Source organism: Cherax quadricarinatus, chromosome 4, assembly GCF_038502225.1.
Source record: "Cherax quadricarinatus isolate ZL_2023a chromosome 4, ASM3850222v1, whole genome shotgun sequence".
Classification (NCBI taxonomy): domain Eukaryota; kingdom Metazoa; phylum Arthropoda; class Malacostraca; order Decapoda; family Parastacidae; genus Cherax; species Cherax quadricarinatus.
Genome location: NC_091295.1, coordinates 39,699,412 through 39,722,878, shown reverse-complemented (window position 1 = coordinate 39,722,878; position 23,467 = coordinate 39,699,412). Strand labels below are relative to the sequence as shown.

The 23,467-nt window shown below is 42.5% G+C and overlaps 1 protein-coding gene and 1 pseudogene across 2 annotated transcripts in view; both read right to left on the bottom strand.

Annotated features, from left to right (window-relative positions):
* Nucleotides 1-22,490, bottom strand: part of LOC128684381 (glucose dehydrogenase [FAD, quinone]-like) — a 69,363-nt gene extending 46,873 nt beyond the window's left edge. Inside the window, exons 1-5 of one of the 2 annotated variants that reach the window (XM_070095848.1) lie at nucleotides 22,399-22,490; nucleotides 8,293-8,513; nucleotides 6,860-7,065; nucleotides 3,696-3,885; nucleotides 1,573-1,707 (exon numbers count right to left, since the gene is read on the bottom strand). In XM_070095848.1, the coding sequence (XP_069951949.1) occupies nucleotides 1,573-1,707; nucleotides 3,696-3,885; nucleotides 6,860-7,065; nucleotides 8,293-8,455 (694 nt within the window). In that variant the 5' untranslated portion in view covers nucleotides 8,456-8,513; nucleotides 22,399-22,490. Of the gene's footprint in view, nucleotides 1-1,572; nucleotides 1,708-3,695; nucleotides 3,886-6,859; nucleotides 7,066-8,292; nucleotides 8,673-22,398 lie in introns of those variants that run through there. The other variant, XM_070095856.1, reaches the window with a different exon arrangement.
* Nucleotides 5,366-6,793, bottom strand: LOC138854494 (uncharacterized; annotated as a pseudogene).
* Nucleotides 22,491-23,467: the final 977 nt, after the last annotated feature.

Sequence of the window (23,467 nt, the reverse complement as noted above, 5' to 3'; positions counted from 1 at the left end):
ACGTTAGGCCCATATTGGAGTATGCGGCACCAGTTTGGAACCCACACCTAGTCAAGCATGTAAAGAAACTAGAGAAAGTGCAAAGGTTTGCAACAAGACTAGTCCCAGAGTTAAGAGGTATGTCCTATGATGAGAGGTTAAGGGAAATCAACCTGACGACACTGGAGGACAGGAGAGATAGGGGGGACATGATAACGACTTACAAAATACTGAGACGAATTGACAAGGTGGACAAAGACAGGATGTTCCAGAGACTGGACACAGCAACACGGGGACACAGTTGGAAGCTGAAGACACAGATGAATCAAAGGGATGTTAGGAAGTATTTCTTCAGCCACAGAGTAGTCAGGAAGTGGAATAGTTTGGGAAGCGATAGTAGTGGAGGCAGGATCCATACATAGCTTTAAGCAGAGGTACGATAAAGCTCATGGTTCAGGGAGAGTGACCTAGTAGCGATCAGTAAAGAGGCGGGGCCAGGAGCTTGCACTCGACCCCTGCAACCTCAACTAGGTGAGAACTAGGTGAGTACACACACACACACACAAAAAAGTAGCGGATGGAATTACTGCATCAGGCGACGTTTCGCCCTTGGAGAGTGCTTCATCCACTCTCATAAGGACTTGTTTAAAGAGAGCGAAAATTAGTAATTAAATTTTTTCCAACTTCAATGAAACTGTTACCCTGGCTCCTACCTCGTCCAATACCAGTCCAAACATTTCTGTAAATGAGATACACCAGTGTTTATAGTTTGAAGAGGAATTTCCCAATTATTGTATGGAATCCAATGCATTAAAACTTTTACAATCTAAAAATCAACGCAACGCTTCCACTGAGGGGAGAAAAAACACCAGTTGCTAAAAGTTTGATGCCTACCAGATGTGCTTTTAGTTATCGTGCAGAATCCAATAATTCCAAGTTTATTAACTATGTTAACATGTTAGATCATTATTATAATCAGAGCTAAGCGCTAAACCCATAAGGGTCTATACAGTATACGAAAATATACAGCGCTGGTTAATATGTTAGAAGATTTACACCTACACATCCGAAATCTAAATTAACCGTCATTTTCATAACACATACCAACCATTAAAAACTGAAGCGGTTCAGAAGAGGCACACTCTAAGTTATTTCAGGATAAAAAAAAGGCACTTTTTAACAATATAATGGACACATTGGGAGCTACGCACTTCAATAAAAATCCCAACCTTCTAAGTAGGCTACATTAGTGTTGAAAATTTGAGGCCGATTAGAAGAGGCCTTTTCAAGTAATCCTGGAATAGTTGATATAAAATTAACCTTAGACCTCTTGTATATAGTACTGGTTTGATGAACCCTTTCCTTAGTTACAATATACCAGCGGGATTTATACATCGAGAGGTGTATATCTCTAAAACATAGAATATATAAACGGAGGTCCCTCTCTTGCAGTGTATGTACACTTATTATTTACTTAAACCAGTATCTTAAGATTAAAGTATTCGTGGTTGTTATTAATAGGTGAATTTTGTCTTAATGAAACACGGACACCCTGTCGGCTGCCCATGTTTTTCTAGTCTAATGGGTTCCTACCTAGTGTCTCAGGGCCATTAGGATCGATGATGTTGTAACCGAGCTCCTGTCCAGCCTGGAGGAAGGCGGTGGCCAGGCTGCCAGGGCTGTGTCCAGGACTCACTGCTAGAGGGCCTCCTCGACCGTGGTAAAATTCTGTGGAAGAAACGATAAACCTCTAGCCTTCTGAATGAAAAGTGAGGAAGTGTGGTGTGCAGAATTGAAGGCACGTGCATGAACGTTGAAACCTCGAGACATTCTACCTTAGGTTTTAAAATACAGAGATAGTTCAAATGTTTTTTCTTGGTTGTAGATGGCGGAAGCCAAAAAAATGGTTATAGATGAATGATAGAAGTAATCATGATTATGAATGATCATGATTACGAATGAAAGGAGTGATCATGATTATGAATGATAGGGGTGATTATTATTAAGAATGATAGGGGTGATCATTATTAAGAATGATAGGGGTGATCATTATTAAGAATGTGTAGAAAATACTGTATATTTTCAAAAAATACAGTGTATTTTATATGTAAATTGATGGCCCATATTTTAGGTAATAAAAATTAATTTGCAAATAAATAAAGAACCAGCGATGGGTGAGCGTCGCTGGGAGATGCTATTGTTTTGAATGGGGTAAAGGCACACTAGTGAAATGTGCATAAATTTCGTCGCTTTGGAAGCTAAATTGTGGTTGAAACTTCCCAAATAGGAGCCAAAATTATTGGATTTGCAGTCCTGCATAACGTGAGCATTAAGCAGATGGATAGGACAGCTTTGGAACCCCAGCTAAGTTGTCTATTTATGTTGAAATTCTGGCCAGTATTTTCTTTATAATTTAAGCAGGGGGGTTTTGAGTATGACACACCATAATCTCCAGACTAATTGGTGAGTCTTATTATTATAAATTCTCTTTCAATGTATATGCATTCACATTAAATTTAATATACAGTCCACATATTTAAATTAATGTTTTTACCAGAATTCCTGGTGATGTATATTTCATTTGAAATTAATATAGGTCCAGAGTAACTTGTGGAGAGATAGATTATCGTAGGTATCGAAGGAGGACATTTTTTGCGACCTAAGTATCCTAAAATTCCTACTTGTCTCTGTAACCTTGATAAAGAATAATTACCTTTGTTACCATTTACTGGTATGTATCTTATGAGTTACATCCAGGTAAATTTAATTTTCCACAGAATGATAGGGGTGATCATTATTAAGAATGATAGGGGTGATCATTATTAAGAATGACAAGGGTGATCATTATTAAGAATGATAGGGGTGATCATTATTAAGAATGATAGGGGTGATCATTATTAAGAATGATAGGGGTGATCATTATTAAGAATGATGAGAGTGATCATTATTAAGAATGATAGGGGTGATCATTATTAAGAATGATAGGGGTGATCGTTATTAAGAATGATAGGGGTGATCATTATTAAGAATGATAGGGGTGATCATTATTAAGAATGATAGGGGTGATCATTATTAAGAATGATAGGGGTGATCATTATTAAGAATGATAGGGGTGATCATTATTAAGAATGATAGGGATGATCATTATTAAGAATGATAGGGATGATCATTATTAAGAATGATAGTGATGATCATTATTAAGAATGATAGGGATGATCATTATTAAGAATGATAGGGGTGATCATTATTAAGAATGATAGGGGTGATCATTATTAAGAATGATAGGGGTGATCATTATTAAGAATGATAGGGGTGATCATTATTAAGAATGATAGGGATGATCATTATTAAGAATGATAGGGATGATCATTATTAAGAATGATAGGGATGATCATTATTAAGAATGATAGGGTGATCATTATTAAGAATGATAGGGATGATCATTATTAAGAATGATAGGGATGATCATTATTAAGAATGATAGGGGTGATTATGACTACGAATAATAAAAGTCTTCATGATTACTAATGGAAGTGAAAATTATAACAAATGGTTTGAAAGTTAATATTCCGGTTAGATTGTCGCTCTTCCCAAAGTAACTCTTCTCACTTCTATTTGAAGCAATTTTTTTCTGGCGTGTGTATATAATCAAACTAATAACAAGGTGAACCTGCCTGTGAACAAAGTCGCTCTCTCAGCACCACCTCCACACTCACCTGTAGCACCCATGTTATCACCTATGAAGTTCTCAGACTTCATGAAGTGGTAGAGGACACTATTGTAGTCCCATCCAGTGTTACCCAGCTCGGCCCAGTGATCGAAGTCGCGCCTGTTGCCTCTCTCATACACCATGCCGCCCATGGTCGACCCTCCACCCACAGCACGCCCATGCAGAATGGTCGCCCGCTGATCCACATAGTGTGTTAGGTTTTTAAGGTCTTTCGACTGCACGTGGGTTATTATCACTGCAATTCACTTGTGCACTAATATCAAGAATATGTTCTTAAAATATGGATTAACGTCAACTCTCATTTGACGAATAAGACACATGTGCAACACCTGGGTATCTTTATTGACAAGATATCCCGCCTGCACAGCAGAGTTTTTCAGTCTAAAACAGAGAAGACTTTCAAACTGGAGACAGTGGAAGAAGTGGAAAGGTAATTTTAAGACCTGTCCTTTAGCCTAGATAGACGGCGTTCAGTTCCTTAGACTTGATATTTTAACACAAGGCTAAGGGACCGAACATTTGTCAAATATAAAAGACCGAACACTTTAAAATTACTTCTTCAGTTCTCTCACTGTCTGCAATATATATGTCGAATCTTTATTACATTGATAACGCTTGCTGTGCTAGTGAACCATCTTATTAATAAAGATACCCAGTTGTTGTATATATCTTATTCATCAACTTGTTGGTATTGTATACCACTGATGTAATGAAAAATTCTCAGTACATACACCGAGAAATATACACCTCTCGTGGTACACAGTACAATAAACAATGTCCCGAAGGACTCTCTTACTGGAAGGTAGTGACCACAAATATGGGCAATGGAAAGACACGCGCAGAAGGATGGATAATCTTTTGGTGGGCTCAACGGCCAGCGACCAGTGGTGGGCACAGCTAACCGAAAAGTTAGCTTCGCTAACCGCTAATCTGCTAACTAAAAAAAAATAGCTCCACTAACGCTAAACCGCTAAACTGCCGAAAAAATTAGCGGAAGCTAACGCTAACCGCTAACTTTTTAACACGAATTCAGATTGTTTAGTTTTTTGGTCTTTTACTTTTAAGACTTTTAGAACAGACCTGGAGAGCTTCCTAATAAGATATAGAATGCCAAGGTCATATGATGATCAAGTGCCGCTAGTGCGAAAATAGCGATTGTTTAATTCTGTGATGTAACGCAAGCGACCGACAAGGACACACTTGTGACTCACGAAATCGTAATGACACGATTGCAAACAACCTTCCTATGGTGTAGAAATATACCTAGTTGGACGAATCTTTTTGTGGCTAGCTGGTCTAGTGGCTAACGCGACGGACTGGAGTTTTGAGACACACTTGTCACTGTACTGAAGCCCCATAGCAAACTACTCATCTTTAATATTCAAGTATAAGTACCAGTGTTGTAAAGTAACTAAGTAAAACTACTTTACTTCACTACAATCTGATAACGATACGTTACTCGTTACATCATCAGTAATTTTTGAAAAGTAAACACCGAGAAAAGTTATTCAAGTAGAGTACTCAGGTAGTTTTACTTGGTTACTTTACAACACTGGGAAAGGTATTGTACTTCTAAACTGTCATAACTTGCAACACCCACGAAAATTAAGAAAATATAAAAAAAACTATAATAGTAGTTTAATAAGCTCTTATAACTCATAAATACCTTATAAGATACTCCTCCAGCTGTTTATGGCTGACCAAAATCCTCCTGCCCAGGGTGTGGCTGGACATCAACGTCTTGCTGGGGTTCAGCGTCTTGATCAGGCTGACAAATGGTAAGGGATTCCATTACATGCAGCGGTGGTATGTTGCAGACGAATAGGTCCACAATCTTTGTGTGCACCACAGACGCTAGTGCCAAGAGCAACAAACGCTTCGCCAATGGTGGTCTGGCATGCTCTCCTTGTAGGCTGGTGTGATAACTGGCTGCTGCTCCTGCTAGTGGCGCTGCCACAAAAAGATTGCCCGTGCTTTCCACGGGAAGATCCGACCTTGATTCTCTGCTCAAAGTTGATGGCAAGCGCTGGGCGTTTCCTCTTAACCTGCGACTTCAAGTTGTAGAGGCTTGCCACCTGTCCCTTGACGATGGTCTCCTTGGGCTGGCACATGACGCACAGGAAGTACAAAATATTGGCGTTCTTCGTATCCCTTGACTTGAGGACAAAATAGTCATCTAGGTGGGGCCACGGGTTCTGCGACTCCTGACCCTCAGCCTGAGTGGCCTCTGCTTCAACCACGGTGGCTGCATAACCATAATTTTTAAAGGGGTGGACCGGTAAGCCAGCGGAAGGCCTCGGTCAGATGACCAAAAGCTCCAAAGGCGGGTCATCATCTGACTAAGACCCGCGTCAGGAAACATTTGTCCTGTTTCCTGACGAACCTTACCTAACCTAACCTAACGGTGGCTGCAGACTCCTCAACAACACCCTCAGGCAGAACAGAAACGTCTCTTCTGTTCATAACGATAGGTGACAACGCACCCAGGTGATAGCTGACACTGTAAGACTTTAACAGTGCTGCTCAGATGCTGCTGCATTGACAAGTCACGTTTACAGTAGTCAGCCAATAGTATGCCTGACTGACTGTTGGAGAAACGCCCACAACAGACAGGAACAAACACGTGCCCCGTTGAAAAGGCATTGCTTTCCGATTACCAACAACGTATGATTTTTTTTTTTTAGCTGACTCAAAGTTAGCGGAACTTTATTTAACGGAAGCAATTGATTCGCTAACGGTTTCCGAAGTTAGCAGAAACGCTAATCTGCTAAACAAAAAATTAGTTCTGCTATTAGCGGTTAGCGGATTTGCGGAACTGTGCCCACCACTGCCAGCGTTCCATGCAGAGCCCATCAGGATAGGCGTCACACACATGACTTTATAAAGCTTTTCTTTCGCTTGCTCTGTTCTTTCTTCGTGTTACCCTTGCCTATGGTAGGCCTCTCATGCTGAGGTAGGCCCATACATCCCACAGTTACTGAGCGAAAGAGGTAGCCTTCAATACTCCACATTCTCACTGTTGCCCTCGAGTTTAGTGCTCCACGATCTCTTCTGAACGGCTTCAGTATAGAATGACTGATGCATCTTACGGCCAGGATAGTACCCGTTCTAGCGCTCCACGAGACAATAATAATAATAATAATACAGTACCTGGTCGACGAAGTTCTTGAGGCCGTGAGGTTGAGGCTCGGTGAGGTAGTCCCAGTTGTTGTTGCCTCTGACATAACCCAGGGCTACCAGACCTGGCACGTAGGTCTCCGGAGTAGGTGGTTCTCCAGCCTCGAGCACCAGCACCTTCCACCAGCTCACCTCAGCCAGCCTCGCCGCCAGGACGCTCCCTGCTGACCCTCCACCCACTGTACGTAATAATAATGATAATCATAATAATAATTATATTATTATTAATAATGGCTAGCACGCTCCACGTTGACCCTCCACTCATTGTACGTAATAATAATAATAATAATAATAATAATAATAATAATAATAATAATAATAATAATAATAATAATAATAATAATAATAAAAATAATAATAATAAACCTTTTAGGATAAAATACTTTACCTAGAGTACTCTAAATCTGTACAATAATTCTGAGGGTACATTATGTATATCAGGCGTCTGAAAGATTTTTCCGACAGGTGTTACAGGCACAGATGTTTGGTGCACAGGTGTTTCGGGCATACAGCAGTGATCACAGCACCTTGATTTACCCTAGGGTAGCCCAGTAAAATTAAAGTGTGACTTATTTGTTTTACTGGTAAGGAGGTACAACGGCAGGACAATTTACCACAAGTGTAAATAAAAATGGAACCACAGCACAAACAACCTACTTTTAGGTAAATAAAAGAAATTATTACAATGCCGAGCTGCGTGTTATTGTTTATATAGAAAAAAATCATGTAGATAATCATTTATGTGGTTGACTATGTATACATGGTTATAGTGTAGCCTGATAATATTTTATGTGGTGGATCACATGTTGTACCGCCGACGAGGCTTTAAGAAACATGTTGCAACACAGTTGTTGGGAGAACGTTTCACTTTGTGTAGATCTTTGTGAGGTTTTATTTTTAGCTGTTTAGAGCTTCAAGTTATGTTTCGCTAGGTGGAACTTTATAGTTATATTTTATGTGTAAAGCCTTATCAAGTCAGTTATCACTGTGTACAGCTTAATAAAGCTGTACGCAGAGTTAATAAACCTCTACACAGAGCGAAACGTTTCAGAAAATTTTTGTATTGTGACGTGTCTTTCTTTCACAACTTAGATAACCTGGGTTTCAAGTTTGGCAATCCTGGTAGGATAATCTCCCAAAAGAGGGAAAGATGTATTGTGAACCAAATGCTAAGATAGAGAATACTGAGACACTCAGTATAGATAAACCTAGAGGTAAAAATACCTAGGTAATAGTGCATATGTAGGTGGTTCAGGCAAAGTTTGTCAGGAAACAAGGACAAGTGTTTCCTGACGCCGGTCTTAGTTATATGATGGCCCGCAACTGGAGCTTTTGGTCATCTGACCGAGGCCTTCCCTGGCTTGCCGGTCCAGTATATGCGAGACTCGTCAGTGTGTAGAACTTACCGACGATGAAGTCATACTCGGTGAGGAACTCGTCGGGTCTGTCGTAGTCCTTGTAGGCTTGGTTGGCCTGCTCCATCACCCCCATCAGCAGGAGCCGCACCAGAGGCATCACTGACACCATCACCAGCTGCGTGGGCAGCGCCTTCAGCACGGAAACTACCATCGTCAGTGACTTCTGCTGTGTACCCAGCCAGGTGTCCTCCTACAGCAGAGCTCCCACGCTGCAATGCAACACACAGTCATGCAAGGGTTCTTCACGGTGTGGATGAAGAGGTAATCAACAATAGAGGCAGCCATGCGTCGACCGGATAAACAAACGTGGGTTACTTTGCTCTTTGATTTTCCCTTTTAACCACAACACTTTATATACAATATGTTTTATCAGACGTGATCCCCTTCGCCTTGACGACTCGTCTGCTTGAACTACGATATTAAACGAGACAGCTTAGCGGCGAGAGTCGTAGCTTTCATCACCCGGCGCCGGGGAACAAAGCTCCAACCAGAACAAGATAAAAAAAAAATATTGATCTACCCCATTAAGGAAAGCTCCTTAATGCCTGTGAAGGGCTCGGGATCCAAGTAAGTGGAGTTACCCTCTCCATCCTTGGACTGGACCTGATTACCTCTCATTCTACAAGAGCTATATGACCATTATGGGTTTAACATTTCTCTTTGCATAATAATAATAATAATAATAATAATAATAATAATAATAATAATAATAATAATAATAATAATAATAATAATTATAATAATAATAAAACATTTATTTTTTAATTCTTGGTTTAACCGATGTGTGGAAATTTTTTACATAATTTCCTAAATGTAGAACATATTAATGAACAATATAATAATTGTGTAATAAAATATGATGCTGATTTGACTCTTCAAAGAAATTTCTAGTCAGAGACCCGGGCCGGGATATCATACCGGCAAATCAAATAGAATAGAATAGAATAGAATTTCGAGTGAGGGGGGTGTGAAGAGCTGCTGAGTGACACCGGGGAGACAGACGCCATTTTGTAATATGTGAACACTGGTTGTCGTGGGAAATTCTGCTAATAATCCGGCGTCTTCCGAGCCAAATTGGGGTTACAGCTTGAATTTATAATCAGGAACCCGTGTTAATGTCCCCTGTTGAAGAATTGGGACAGGAAATTTACGGGACCTCAACAACTGCGTGTGGAGGACAGAAAAATAGAGGACTTCAATGAATCATTCACATCAACACACCTTAGCTAAGTGATGCTCACCCATAATGTACAGTAGTTTTTGCGTTGGCCATCGTAAATTCTAGCTGCTAGGGCAGTGTTAGGGTGTGTTCCATCAACATTAAATGTCTTCCAGTAATTAAATGGTAAGTGTTAATACCAATTATATTTTGTGTATCCAACAAACCTAATCCTATGCAGTCCACACAACTTTAATCACCAGAGTGGTGAAGGAGTGGGCAGTCGAGGGAGTTGTAGTTCAGTGACCTACTTTGACGAAGTCCCACTTACCTCACGCAAATTACTTGCAGGCAATAATTCAGGTAATACCCTGTAAGTCTCCTGTTGGTGATTTGCTCACATAATATAATAATAATAATAATAATAATAATAATAATAATAATAATAAATTTTCAAAACGACGCATATTTTTTTTTCATTGTGATGAATTATAATTTTTATGGAGAATATTTAGACTGATATACAGTAGTCTATTTACTAAGTTTGCTTGAAGCTGTTAGACTAGCAGCTGATGTATTACTGTAACTTGTTAGACCAGCAGCAGCAGCAGCAGCAGCAGCAGCAGCAGTAGCAGCAGCAGCAGCGAGGTTACAACACCAACATGCCAGTGACCTTTCTCTTGCATAATTACCATGACACATTCTCTTATAATTTAATATCTCTTCAACAAAACTTCTGATAATTGCCCCTCCAGGTATGGAAAACTCTTGATCAAAGGAATCAATGTTAACCTCACCTTGTTTTTAAAACCATGAAGCTAATGCCCATGAACATAGGTGTAGTGCAGCTGAAGAAATGCTTAATTCCATTTAGTATAAAAACCCATAGTTCCTCGTCAGATAAAGCAACGAGAAAGAGAGAGGAGCTGTTAAGTTTGCCTAAAACAGTAATTTGCTGCTTAGTAAACTAATTTATTAGGGTAAAAAAAAATACTGTCATAGCCATTGGGACATGAAAATAAATGAAAATTAGTAAGAGTTTGCAGAGTATGATTATAAAACAATGTTAGGTACACCCGGATGTGTCTCTCATGTCATGCACTACAGAGCTCTCTTAATTTCCTTATTTTATGTATTAAAGTGTTCTTAACTGGTGGTAAGCAGGTTATGAAGCAACCTTAATGACCCTTCTGCCGATAGACTTTCAACCCCATTCAACAACCATCCTCGCAGTGTACACACACACTGATTTCACTCTAATCTATTTTCTAAGAATTATAGCATTCTCGAATAGGCTTTAATTCTGATAATCTATCCAATCAACCATTTGTAAAAAAAAAAAAAAAAAAAAAAAAAAAAAACTTCCCAATGGATGCACGTAGTACGTATAATTATACAATGACTGAACACAGTACAACTTTACAAGAAACTAGTACGATAAAAACCAAATACTTTGCCTATTCGCTTTAGTGGAGAACGTGGCTTGGTGGTTAGATGTCGAAGCCAGGTGTGGGAGCCAGGTGTGGGAGCCAGGTGTGGGAGCCAGGTGTGGGAGCCAGGTGTGGGAGATAAATCTGGACATGGTGCAGCTACGAGCAAAACATTACTATTATAAAAGCCTCTCATCATGACTCAGCGGTACTAGTTCTGGCTCGCCTCATTTCACTCGAGCCTACTCATCGAGGCTTCCACATCATCTGCATTCTACAAGATCTAATTGTGAGGGAGAGAGGTAGGGAAGGGGAGACTTTATCCGAGAAACTAGAGCTACCTTTCCCCTCTTTGGATCAAATCTGATCACTTTCCATTTTCCAGGGCCCTGGATGAGTTTCACGGTCTCACTACTTCCACACAGTTAAAAAAAAAAAAATCTTGCGATCATTTCTGACAGGGTGGACGGGAAAGGCAGTGGAAAGCATCAATGATCCAAAATTACATGTTGTGGGTCAGCATATAATTTTGGCCCCCCCCCCCTTTTTTTTTTTTTTTTTTTTTTTTTAGTCACAACTGGATTTCGTTACTTTAACGGTTTACAACAACGACAATTTGATGAATTAGATGTTTCGCCCACCAGTGGCTTTTTCACTTCAATAGGAAGATTGTATACAAAACTCGCTGGAAGATAAGGTAATCAGTCTCTCAGCCTTGAAGGTGTCTAGTGTCTTAATCTTGATGGAGCAAGACTAAGTTACTGAACTCGTCAAGGCTGAGGGACTGATTACCTTATCTTCCACTACCTTTTGCATATCTATGTTTTTTTTTTTTTATTATCACACCGGCCGATTCCCACCAAGGCAGGGTGGCCCGAAAAAGAAAAACTTTCACCATCATTCACTCCATCACTGTCTTGCCAGAAGGGTGCTTTACACTACTTTACATATCTATGTATTGAACTGAAAAAGCCACTGGTGTGTGAAACGTCTTTAAAATAGACACCTAAGTGTTGCAGCAGCGTGCTGCTACCCTAAACGAAACTCTTACCTACCTCACGTCACATTTTGCCCGTTTTAAATATCTCAGCATCATCGCAACCTTACAGTACCTAACAAACATGTTCTTAGATATACCTAAATTTTGGAAATTTTAAGTTAAATTAAGATGACCTAAGCTAGTATAACTAAAATTTAATTTGGTACGTTGTTCAGATCGTTCAATAAGTGACATATTAAATGCGTTAAGAAACGTACATAGCATTCTGAATGCAGGTTGCCCAGCCATGAGATAATGTTAGTTAAAGGGGGATTTAAAACCTTTTAACTAATTGAGGGTCATGTAGGCTGCATGTAACCTGTTTACCGCTAGTCAAGAATACTTTAACCCCTTAACAAAAAAAAAGGTGGGAGGGGCTTAAAGTAGCCTCTCAGCGTATATATACCGAGAAGCATACAACTTTCGATGTATATGTCGCGTCACGAGGCTGAAAATACTAGTCTTGTTGCTGCTTACTAATGAAATTTTGGTCATTGTTCTCGTTTTCGTTGTGGAGCGGAGAGGCAAAACTGCTCTCCTTTCACCTGCTGTAAAATGAAGCGCACTCTTGTTCATGTTAGTGAGATCCTAGATGCTCATTGTTTATTTCTTTCTCTTGTGCAGAGATGAAAAAGATGTTGATCAGCCTATGTATGGATCCAGGGAGCACCTCTGTCTTTAGACGGGTCTCTGTGCGCCTCCAAGGAGCACCTCTGTTCTTACACGGGTCTCTGTACACCTCCAGGGAACACCACTGTCCTTAGACGGGTCTCTGTAGGCCTCAAAAGAGCACCTCAGTCTTTAGACGGATCTCTGTACACCTCAAGGGAGCACCTCTGTCCTTAGACGGGTCTCTGCCTCCAGGGAGCACTCTGTCCTTAGACGGGGTACTCCCTCGAAACGTACAGAGGCCGGTCTATATCATTCATCTCCACACAAGAAAAAGAACAACGCTCATCTGCCATCTCCATTAACATGAACAAAAGTGCGCTTCATCTCACGGCGGGTAAAATGAAGCGCATAACCTATACCAGGCTTCCAGGAAGACCTATCCCAGGCTTCCAACAAGACCTATCCCAGGCTTCCAACAAGACCTATCCCAGGCTTCCAACAAGACCTATCCCAGGCTTCCAACAAGGCCTATCCCAGGCTTCCAACAAAACCTCTCCCATGCTTCCAACAAGACCTATCCCAGGCTTCCAACAAGACCTATCCCAGGCTTCCAGCAAGACCTCTCCCAGGCTTCCAACAAGACCTCTCCCAGGCTTCCAACAAGACCTATCCCAGGCTTCCAACAAGACCTATCCCAGGCTTCCAACAAGACCTTTCCCAGGCTTCCAACAAGACTTCTCCCAGGCTTCCAACAAGACCTATCCCAGGCTTCCAACAAGACCTTTCCCAGGCTTCCAACAAGACCTTTCCCAGGCTTCCAACAAGACCTATCCCAGGCTTCCAACAAGATCTATCCCAGGCTTCCAACAAGACCTATCCCAGGCTTAAAACAAGACCTATCTCAGGCTTCCAACAAGACCTCTCCCAGGCTTCCAACAAGACCTATCCCAAGCTTCCAACAAGACCTTTCCCAGGCTTCCAACAAGACTTCTCCCAGGCTTCCAACAAGACCTATCCCAGGCTTTTATCTAGATGAAGAATTATGGAGTGGTGTAGGCTCGATCCTCCGTCTGGTAATGACCAGAGAGATATACGCTGCCTTATACAGCTCCTCCCGGTCTCTTGATTCCTGGAAACGGATCTACCCCTCCCATTCCGGGGATCAAACCTGACTGCCTGCCATTCCCAGAGCGCTTGTGATGCAGTTCAGATGGGCTTGTGAGGTCTCTAGGGAGACCTAATTATATGGTCACACCTGCCTTAGCAAATGTCGGGTAGTCACGCCTACGTCTGAGGTCTTTTGTTCTTAACGGCGTCAGACCTCGGCGTCAGGTCGTAACACGTGGTACATACCCCATTGGGGAGGGGGTACTTTGACTACGATATAAGCCCAGGGAACAGCGGAGCAAAGAGGTTGTTGGTGACAGGTCCGGGGAGCGAGAGCTCTGGACAGCCGCGTGTGTAGTGGACCACGCATTGGGAATCTCGGGTCAGCTGGTCAGTGAATTAAGAGTGAGTACTAGTCCGTGTTACTGATAACATCTACCCTTCCCCCTGGTAATAAGTCTCATAGGTCAATTGTTATATTGTGTAAATTTCCATCAGGATATGTTGTATTCTAGCCCTTTTATGTTATTAAGTAAACTATAGCCATAGTTCCCATTTTTATTTGTACCTTCATATGCTATTCCCTATTCTGTTAAGCACTGGGATATACAGGGGACGTGCTCACTCGCTGGGATACCTCAGGTAGGGTGGGTAGAGGTCTCACACGCTGTATGACCGCCATACGGGTTTAGCGCTTCCCATCAACGTTTTAATAAAGTTTCATATTTTCTAAACGTTCACGAAAATTTCCTTTATATTTTTTTACTGTTTTTTTTTTCCTCGATTATCACCGAGTTGTTTTGTTTACTACTTAACAGGTGTTGTCTCCTGTTATTACTGTTGTTGATGTCTCCCGTTATTACTGCTCTTGATGTCTTCCGTTATTACTGTTGTTGACTTCTCCCGTTATTACTCTTGGTCTCCCGTTATTATTGTTGGTATCCCGTTATTATTGTTGTTGTCTCTCGTTATTACTGTTGGTATCCCGTTATTACTGTTGTTGATGTCTCCTGTTATTACTGTTGTCGATGTCTCTCGTCATAAAACAATACAAATTAGAGTAGCATTGTAATCCTTTACTTAAGGATCTTGCTGAGTGCGTTACTCAGTGTACAGTGCCAGTGTCCTCGCCAGCATCACTTCCTCTCCTCGCAAGCACCACTTCCTGGCCTCTCCAGCACCACTTCCTGTCCTCGCCAGCATCACTTCCTGTCCTCGCCAGCACCACTTCCTGGCCTCTCCAGTACCACTTCCTGTCCTCTCCAGTACCACTTCCTGTCCTCGCCAGCATCACTTCCTGTCCTCGCCAGCACCACTTCCTGTCCTCGCCAGCACCACTTCCTGTCCTCGCCAGCACCACTTCCTGGCCTCTCCAGTACCACTTCCTGTCCTCGCCAGCATCACTTCCTGTCCTCGCCAGCATCAGTTCCTGTCCTCGCCAGCATCACTTCCTGTCCTCGCCAGCATCACTTCCTGTCCTCGCCAGCATCACTTCCTGTCCTCGCCAGCATCACTTCCTGGCCTCGCCAGCATCACTTCCTGGCCTCGCCAGTACCACTTCCTGGCCTCTCCGGTATCACTTCCTGGCCTCTCCAGTACCACTTCCTGTCCTCGCCAGCATCACTTCCTGTCCTCGCCAGCATCACTTCCTGTCCTCGCCAGCATCACTTCCTGTCCTCGCCAGCATCACTTCCTGTCCTCGCCAGCACCACTTCCTGTCCTCGCCAGCGCCACTTCCTGGCCTCGCCAGTACCACTTCCTGGCCTCTCCAGTACCACTTCCTGTCCTCGCCAGCACCACTTCCTGTCCTCGCCAGCATCACTTCCTGTCCTCGCCAGCACCACTTCCTGTCCTCGCCAGCATCACTTCCTGTCCTCGCCAGCACCACTTCCTGTCCTCGCCAGCATCACTTCCTGTCCTCGCCAGCACCACTTCCTGTCCTCGCCAGCACCACTTTCTGTCCTCGCCAGCACCACTTCCTGTCCTTGCCAGCACCACTTCCTGTCCTCGCCAGCACCACTTCCTTGCCTCACCAGTACCACTTCCTGGCCTCTCCAGTACCACTTCCTGTCCTCGCCAGTACCACTTCCTGGCCTCTCCGGTATCACTTCCTGGCCTCTCCGATTTCTCTTCCTGGCCTCGTCAGTACCACTTCCTGTCCTCGCCAGTACCACTTCCTGGCCTCCCCAGTACCACTTCCGGTCCTCGCCAGTACCACTTCCTGGCCTCCGGTATAACTTCCTGGCCTCTCCAGTACCACTTCCTGTCCTCGCCAGTACCACTTCCTGGCCTCTCCGGTATCACTTCCTGGCCTCTCCGATATCTCTTCCTGGCCTCGCCAGTACCACTTCCTGGCCTCTCCAGTACCACTTCCTGGCCTCGCCAGTACCACTTCCAGGCCTCGCCAGTACAACTTCCTGGCCTCTCCAGTACCACTTCCTGTCCTCGCCAGCACCACTTCCTGGCCTCGCCAGTACTGCTTCCTGGCCTCGCCAGTACCACTTCCTGGCCTCGCTAGTACCACTTCCTGGCCTCTCCAGTACCACTTCCTGGCCTCTCCAATACCACTTCCTGGCCTCGCCAGTACTGCTTCCTGGCCTCGCCAGTACCACTTCCTGGCCTCTCCAACACCACTTCCTGGCCTCGCCAGTACTGCTTCCTAGTCTCGCCAGTACCACTTCCTGGCCTCGCTAGTACCACTTCCTGGCCTCTCCAGTACCACTTCCTGGCCTCTCCAGTACCACTTCCTGGGCTCTGCAGTACCACTTCCTGGCCTCTCCAGTACCACTTCCTGGCCTCGCCAGTACCACTTCCTGGGCTCGCCAGTACCACTTCCTGGCCTCGCCAGTACCACTTCCTGGCCTCTCCAGTACCACTTCCTGGCCTCGCCAGTACCACTTCCTGGCCTCGCCAGTACCACTTCCTGGCCTCGCCAGTACCACTTCCTGGCCTCTCCAGTACCACTTCCTGGCCTCGCCAGTACCACTTCCTGGCCTCTCCAGTACCACTTCCTGGCCTCGCCAGTACCACTTCCTGGCCTCGCCAGTACCACTTCCTGGCCTCTCCAGTACCACTTCCTGGCCTCGCCAGTACCACTTCCTGGCCTCTCCAGTACCACTTCCTGGCCTTGCCAGTACCACTTCCTGGCCTCTCCAGTACCACTTCCTGGCCTCGCCAGTACCACTTCCTGGCCTCGCCAGTACCACTTCCTGGCCTCGCCAGTACCACTTCCTGGCCTCGCCAGTACCACTTTCATGCACTGCTACACCTCAGTGTGTGATTCAGGTTCAGAGTAGCTGGCTGGCGGCGGACATGTCTGAGGTGAACAGACCGGATGAGGTAGCTCGTTTGAGGCGTATTAAAAGTTACGTTTTTGATGACCTGTACCTACCTCCAGTGTTAACTCTCACTCCATTACCTCCAGTGTTAACCCTCACTCCACTACCTCCAGTGTTAACTCTCACTCCATTACCTCCAGTACCACCTCCAGTGTTAACCCTTACTCCACTACCTCCAGTGTTAACTCTCACTCCATTACCTCCAGTACCACCTCCAGTGTTAACCCTTACTCCACTACCTCCAGTGTTAACTCTCACTCCATTACCTCCATTACCACCTCTAGTGTTAACCCTCACTCCACTACCTCCAGTGTTAATTCTCCATTACCTCCAGTACCACCTCCAGTGTTAACCCTCACTCCACTACCTCCAGTGTTCATTCTCACTCCATTACCTCCAGTACCACCTCCTGTGTTAATCCTCACTCCACTACCTCCAGTGTTAACTCTCACTCCATTACCTCCAGTACCACGTTCAGTGTTAACCCTCACTCCACTACCTCCAGTGTTAATTCTCACTCCATTACCTCCAGTACCACGTTCAGTGTTAACCCTCACTCCACTACCTCCAGTGTTAATTTTCACTCCACTACCTCCAGTGTTAATTTTCACTCCACTACCTCCAGTGCTAATTTTCACTCCACTACCTCCAGTGTTAATTTTCACTCCACTACCTCCAGGATTAAGCTTCACTCCACTACCTCCAGGGTTAAGCTTCACTCCACTACCTCCAGGGTTAAGCTTCACTCCACTACCTCCAGTGTTAAGCTTCACTCCACTACCTCCAGTGTTAAGCTTCACTCCACTACCTCCAGTGTTAAGCTTCACTCCACTACCTCCAGGATTAAGCTTCACTCCACTACCTCCAGGGTTAAGCTTCACTCCACTACCCCCAGGGAAGGATACAATTAATAGTCTTAAGTTACATCAGCGTAAAGACTGTTAGATTATTATTATTATTATAATTATTATTATTATTATTATTGCTGCAATCATAACTAAAGGCTAAACCCACAAGAGTCATACAACGCTGCAGTGCAGGATGTGCGAGGGTGAAGAGTATAACAGATGTAGAATCAGTAAGGGAGGTGAGGAGTACTACAGGAAAGTATAATTAAGTATAATTAAAGTCGGTGTAATAAAGTTCTTGCTGTCAAAAAAGTCAAAGAGGGAGTCTGTGTCGGATGTGGGGCCGTCAGCGAGGAGGGAAGATAAAGTAAGGGGTGGTAGAACGGTGACGACGTCAGAAGTCAATTCTGCGTGCTCGCTGGTAGACAGGACAGTCTATTAGGATATGGCAAACTGAAAACGGAACTTGACAATTCTCACAAAGTGGCACTGGGCACCACTCCATGAGATACCCATGAGTAAAACGTGTGTGCCCAGTGCGAAGACAGGAGAGTGTAGTCTTCCAGCTACGACAGTGATTATAAGAAGACCAGAAACCTAAACCAGGTTGGGAAGAGTATAATATGTTATGAATCAACTCTGACCATCGTTGTTGTGGAGGTGTCTATAGATTACAGCAAAACAGTCTGAGAATGGAATACATAAGAATATAAGAAATATATACATAAGAAATATAAGAAATATATACTCCTATATGAAACGTGGAGGTCATGTACAGATGGCCGTACAGCAGAGTCTGCTTGCTCATTGCCCTCAACATCATGTCCAGGAACCAGGATAAAGCGATATCTTTGTTTTTTCTTGAAATGCGGCGCAGTCCGAGTTGTATACGAAGAACTAGGGGATGAGGAGAACCAATTTTTTTGATAACCTGCAAAGCACTAAAGGAGTCAAAGACTGTTACGAATGTTACAATAAAGAGGGATGCACTTTAAAACAGCGATGGGAACTGCATACAGTTCAGCTGTGGAAATGCTAGCTGAGTCTAATAAATGACCTCGCACAACACTGTCCGGGAACACTGCTGCAAACCCGACACTGTCAGAGGATTTAGAACCACCAGTGTACACTGCAACATCAGAATGAGACCGGAAGTGGTTAAGAAAAAGGAAGGTGAATATAAGAGAGGTTGACCTGGGTCTTACAATAACCTGGGGGGATCTCACTTTTCTAGGTGCTGACCTGGGACCTTACAGTGACCTGGGGTCTTAGTGACCTTGGAGCGTTACAGTGACCCGGGTTTTTTAGTGACCTGGAGGTTTTACAGTGACCTGGGGTCTTCCAGTGACCTGGGGTCTTCCAGTGACCTGGGATCTTGCAGTGGTCTGGGTGTCTTAGTGACCTGGGGTCTTACAGTGGTCTGGGGTCTTACAGCGACCTGGGACCTTACAGTGACCTGGGGTCTTACAGTGACCTGGGGGTCTTACAGTGACCTGGGGTCTTACAGTGACCTGGGGTCTTAGTGACCTGGGGTCTTACAGTGACCTGGGGTCTTACAGTGACCTGGGGTCTTAGTGACCTGGGGTCTTACAGTGACCTGGGGATCTTACAGTGGTCTGGGAGTCTTACAGCGACCTGGGGTCTTACAGTGACTTGGGGTCTTACAGTGACCTGGGGGTCTTACAGTAACTTGGGGGTCTTACAGTAACTTGGGGATCTTACAGTAACTTGGGGATCTTACAGTGACCTGGGGTCTTACAGTGACCTGGGGTCTTACAGTGACCTGGAGTGTTACTACTGTATCAAACTTTTTCTTTTATTACTGTGGGTACAAAAAAGTAATATAGTATAACGGGTGTTACAAGCTGGAGGCAACAGGAAAATTCTTGCTGCTGCTGCCGACATTTCTTTTTTCACTTTCACATCTATGTTATTAAATTAACATCGTGCAGTAATATACGACACCGACGAATAGGTGACTATAGCCCACATGTTCAGCTTCCTCAGTCAGACTGAGGGACTGATCACCACATACCTACGTCTCCACGACTTCTGCCGTCTCCTCTGTAATTCTACTGAAGAAGCCTGCTGAGCGGGCGAAACGTCTCATCGGTGAAGATACCAAAATGTTGCACATGTGTCTCACTCATCTACGTCTACGTTGTCTTTCACTGTTTAATATGCAATGATTGCACATTATCTAGACTGCAACGTAGCAATATGCTGACGTCACGAACACTTTCCTCTCCGAAATAATAATAATAATAATAATAATAATAATAATAATAATAATAATAATAATAATAATAATAATAATAATAATAATAATAATAATAATAATAATAATAATAAAAATAATAGTAATAAAAATAATGATAATAATAATAACAATAATTATAATTGTAATAATAATAAAAATAATAATAATAAAAATAATAATAATAATAGTAATAATAATAATAATAATAATAATAATAGTAATAATAATAATAATAATAATAATAATAATAATAATAATAATAATAATAGTAATAATAATAATAATAATAATAATAATAATAATAGTAATAATAATAATAATAATAATAATAATAATAATAATAATAATAATAATAGTAATAATAATAATAATAATAGTAATAATAATAATAATAATAATAATAATAATAATAATAATAATAATAATAATAATAATAATAACGATCTTTATTTCTACCAGTACATGTACAAGGTATACAGTCCTAGCTGACATCAATGATATACTACTATATAGAAAGTCCCTGGTTATGCAAAGCATTTCGGGCTAATTAGGCTAATTTTATTCCCAGGCTAACACCCAGTCGGCTAACACCCAGGTACCTATTTACTGCTAGGTGAACATGAACAGCAGATGTGTTAATGAAATACGCCCTAATGTTCCCACCTGTGCCGGGGATCGAACCACGGACGTCCATGTGTGACCTGAGTGAGCTACCAACCTAGCTACGGGAGACCTAAGATAGGGATACACCAGTCGGTGTATATACAAGGATAAACAAATATCATTGTATATATTGTTTAACTCGGTGCATGTATATTTAGATATAAGCAACTCTTGGCATATATACACAGAGATATCTCCCTGTGTATATATACTGAATATATACACTGTGGTCACATATATCTGATAAAGATTTCGTAAAATAATATGTAAATTGTAAGTAAACAATGTAAACGGTACACAAACAAGTAACATAATTCTGATAATTTAAGGACACAAACATTGCGTGTTGCTGTAAAAACATAATGAAGGGCTTTTGGTCCAAGGAAGTGGAGCTACCCTCCCCTTCCTCAGATCAAGCCGGATTATTTCTCTTTTACCAGGCTCTGTGAGCTCCTACGTGTTAAGCGTTTCACAATAAAATTAATAATAATAATAATAATAATAATAATAATAATAATAATAATAATAATAATAATAATAATAATAAAAGTAAAAATAAAATAATAATAATAAGAATAATAATAACATTTTTGTCTCACGAAGAACAGTTAAAGGAGCTGAACTTTTCAGAATCAAGTACCAAGGGAGATATTATCACGACGTAGAGGATGATCAATGGCATTGTCAGCGTTGACGGTGAAAGATTATTTAACATAGTAACTATCAGAAGAGACCATGGATGGCAGCAGAACACAGGTATGCCAGGAAGCACTTCAGTGAGGTCAGTATTAGGTTACGTTAAGTAAGATTTGACAGGAAACAGGACAAGTGTTTCCTGATGCGGGTCTAAGTCATATGATGACCCTCCACTGGAGCTTTTGGTCATCTGACCGAGGCCTTCCGCTGGCTTACAGGGCCACCCGTTTAAAAATTATGGTTAAGACCTAATGAGGCCAGTATGGGAAGCAAACAGAGCGAGAAGGTCCCTAGTTTCCCTGGTGGACCCACGGAAACTAGGGACCAGCTCCTGGACCAGGAGCTAATTCTACTCCCTAGACATGCCTGGGGTGACCAGCCAAGAGAGCATCGTACATGGTCCTCTCTGCTCAGAACACAAGCAGCTACACCGTGCGGTACATAGTGCGTTCATATGTACCTTGAATAGAAAAACAAAAAAATATTCAAGTGACCGCAGTGTTGTGATGAATGGTTTTGGTTTACCGCAGTGTTACAGCGACCTCTGAAGAATTCATAAACCACAACAGTGCGACGCCCACTGTACCGAACAAGTCAGAGACCACCACACTGTCTCAGTGTTAAACATTTAGTGTTTAGCTACACACGTTATTATATACAGCTATGAAACAGTCTTCAGGGAACTTAACAAGACCACTACCACTACAATACCCCTGTATTTGAGCACCATAGTTCTGTTACTACAAAACTGTACTATTACAACGAACAATACACCCAGAATGTATTACACACTCTACTCATTAATGTACATGCCACTACACTAAAGCGTGTACAGGACACTTGAGTACAGTCATAACACTACACAGGTCATAACACTAAGCGAAATACTTCGTCATAATTCATTACAACGAGTGCACACTCATTTTACACACGAATACACACATGAAGCATATACGAGTACACGCACGAAGTGCACACACGTGGCGTACACACGAGGGCGACACAGGAGCGCGGTGTACACCGCAGGAAGGAACAAGCAACACTGGCTAGACTGAAACATGTGTATTTTTTTACCTCTCTCGAGCGGGTTCAACCACGCCTCCACCGGTTCATGTCGGCAGTCACCTGTTACCCTTACTTTCTCTCTTACTCACTCACTCACATATGAAAATGCGGTCAATATAAAACTTTTCAAACGCTGGTCCTTCCCATCTGTGTTCTCTCGTTGTTGAGAATGATCCGAAAAATAGGACAGTCTCCCCTCGTTAAACTGAAAAAAAAATTGTTTTGAAGTTAAAAAAAAGATCTGGAAAAAATGATTTTAACCGCTCTTAATCTTGATGGACCATGAGCGGGTCGAAGAAAACAAAAATCATTTGCTACCTGTTTTAACTATAACAAAAAAGTGTACACTGCAACTGAGACTGGTCAGCATTTTCGTGACTTGTGTATCTTTCAGTGGATCTATACTGAGAGTTTGCTGGAATCCATATTCTGGGCATTAAATGTACGTATTGTGAATTAGACACAAATAACCTGCACATAGAAAAATGAAACTTATGACCACCATTAACTAGTCACACAAGTTAATAGTCCAAGTCGGACCGAAACGTCGGCGTTAGGTCCTCTCTCTTACGTGCGGGTTATTTATGTATTGTTCCAGTCACGGTATAGTGACTTACCGTTCTTTATTACATATTATCTCCTGTTGCAGATACAACTGCAGATGTTATTTACGCATTTCAAGAAAGAATATTATATCCTGCTTCGCCACACTCACTTGTTTCAGATAACTGAAATGTGTTGTATAATGGGTAAGTAGGTGCACTGCTTGTCAGGAAACATGACAAGTGTTTCCTGACGCGGGTGTTATATGATGACCCGCCACTGGAACTTTGGGTCATCCACTGGCTTACCGGTCCACCTCTTTAAAAATCATAGTTATGCTTATAACCATTAACCATTATATGTTGTTATATACTTTGTAATAGTTTACGTATTGATGTTATAT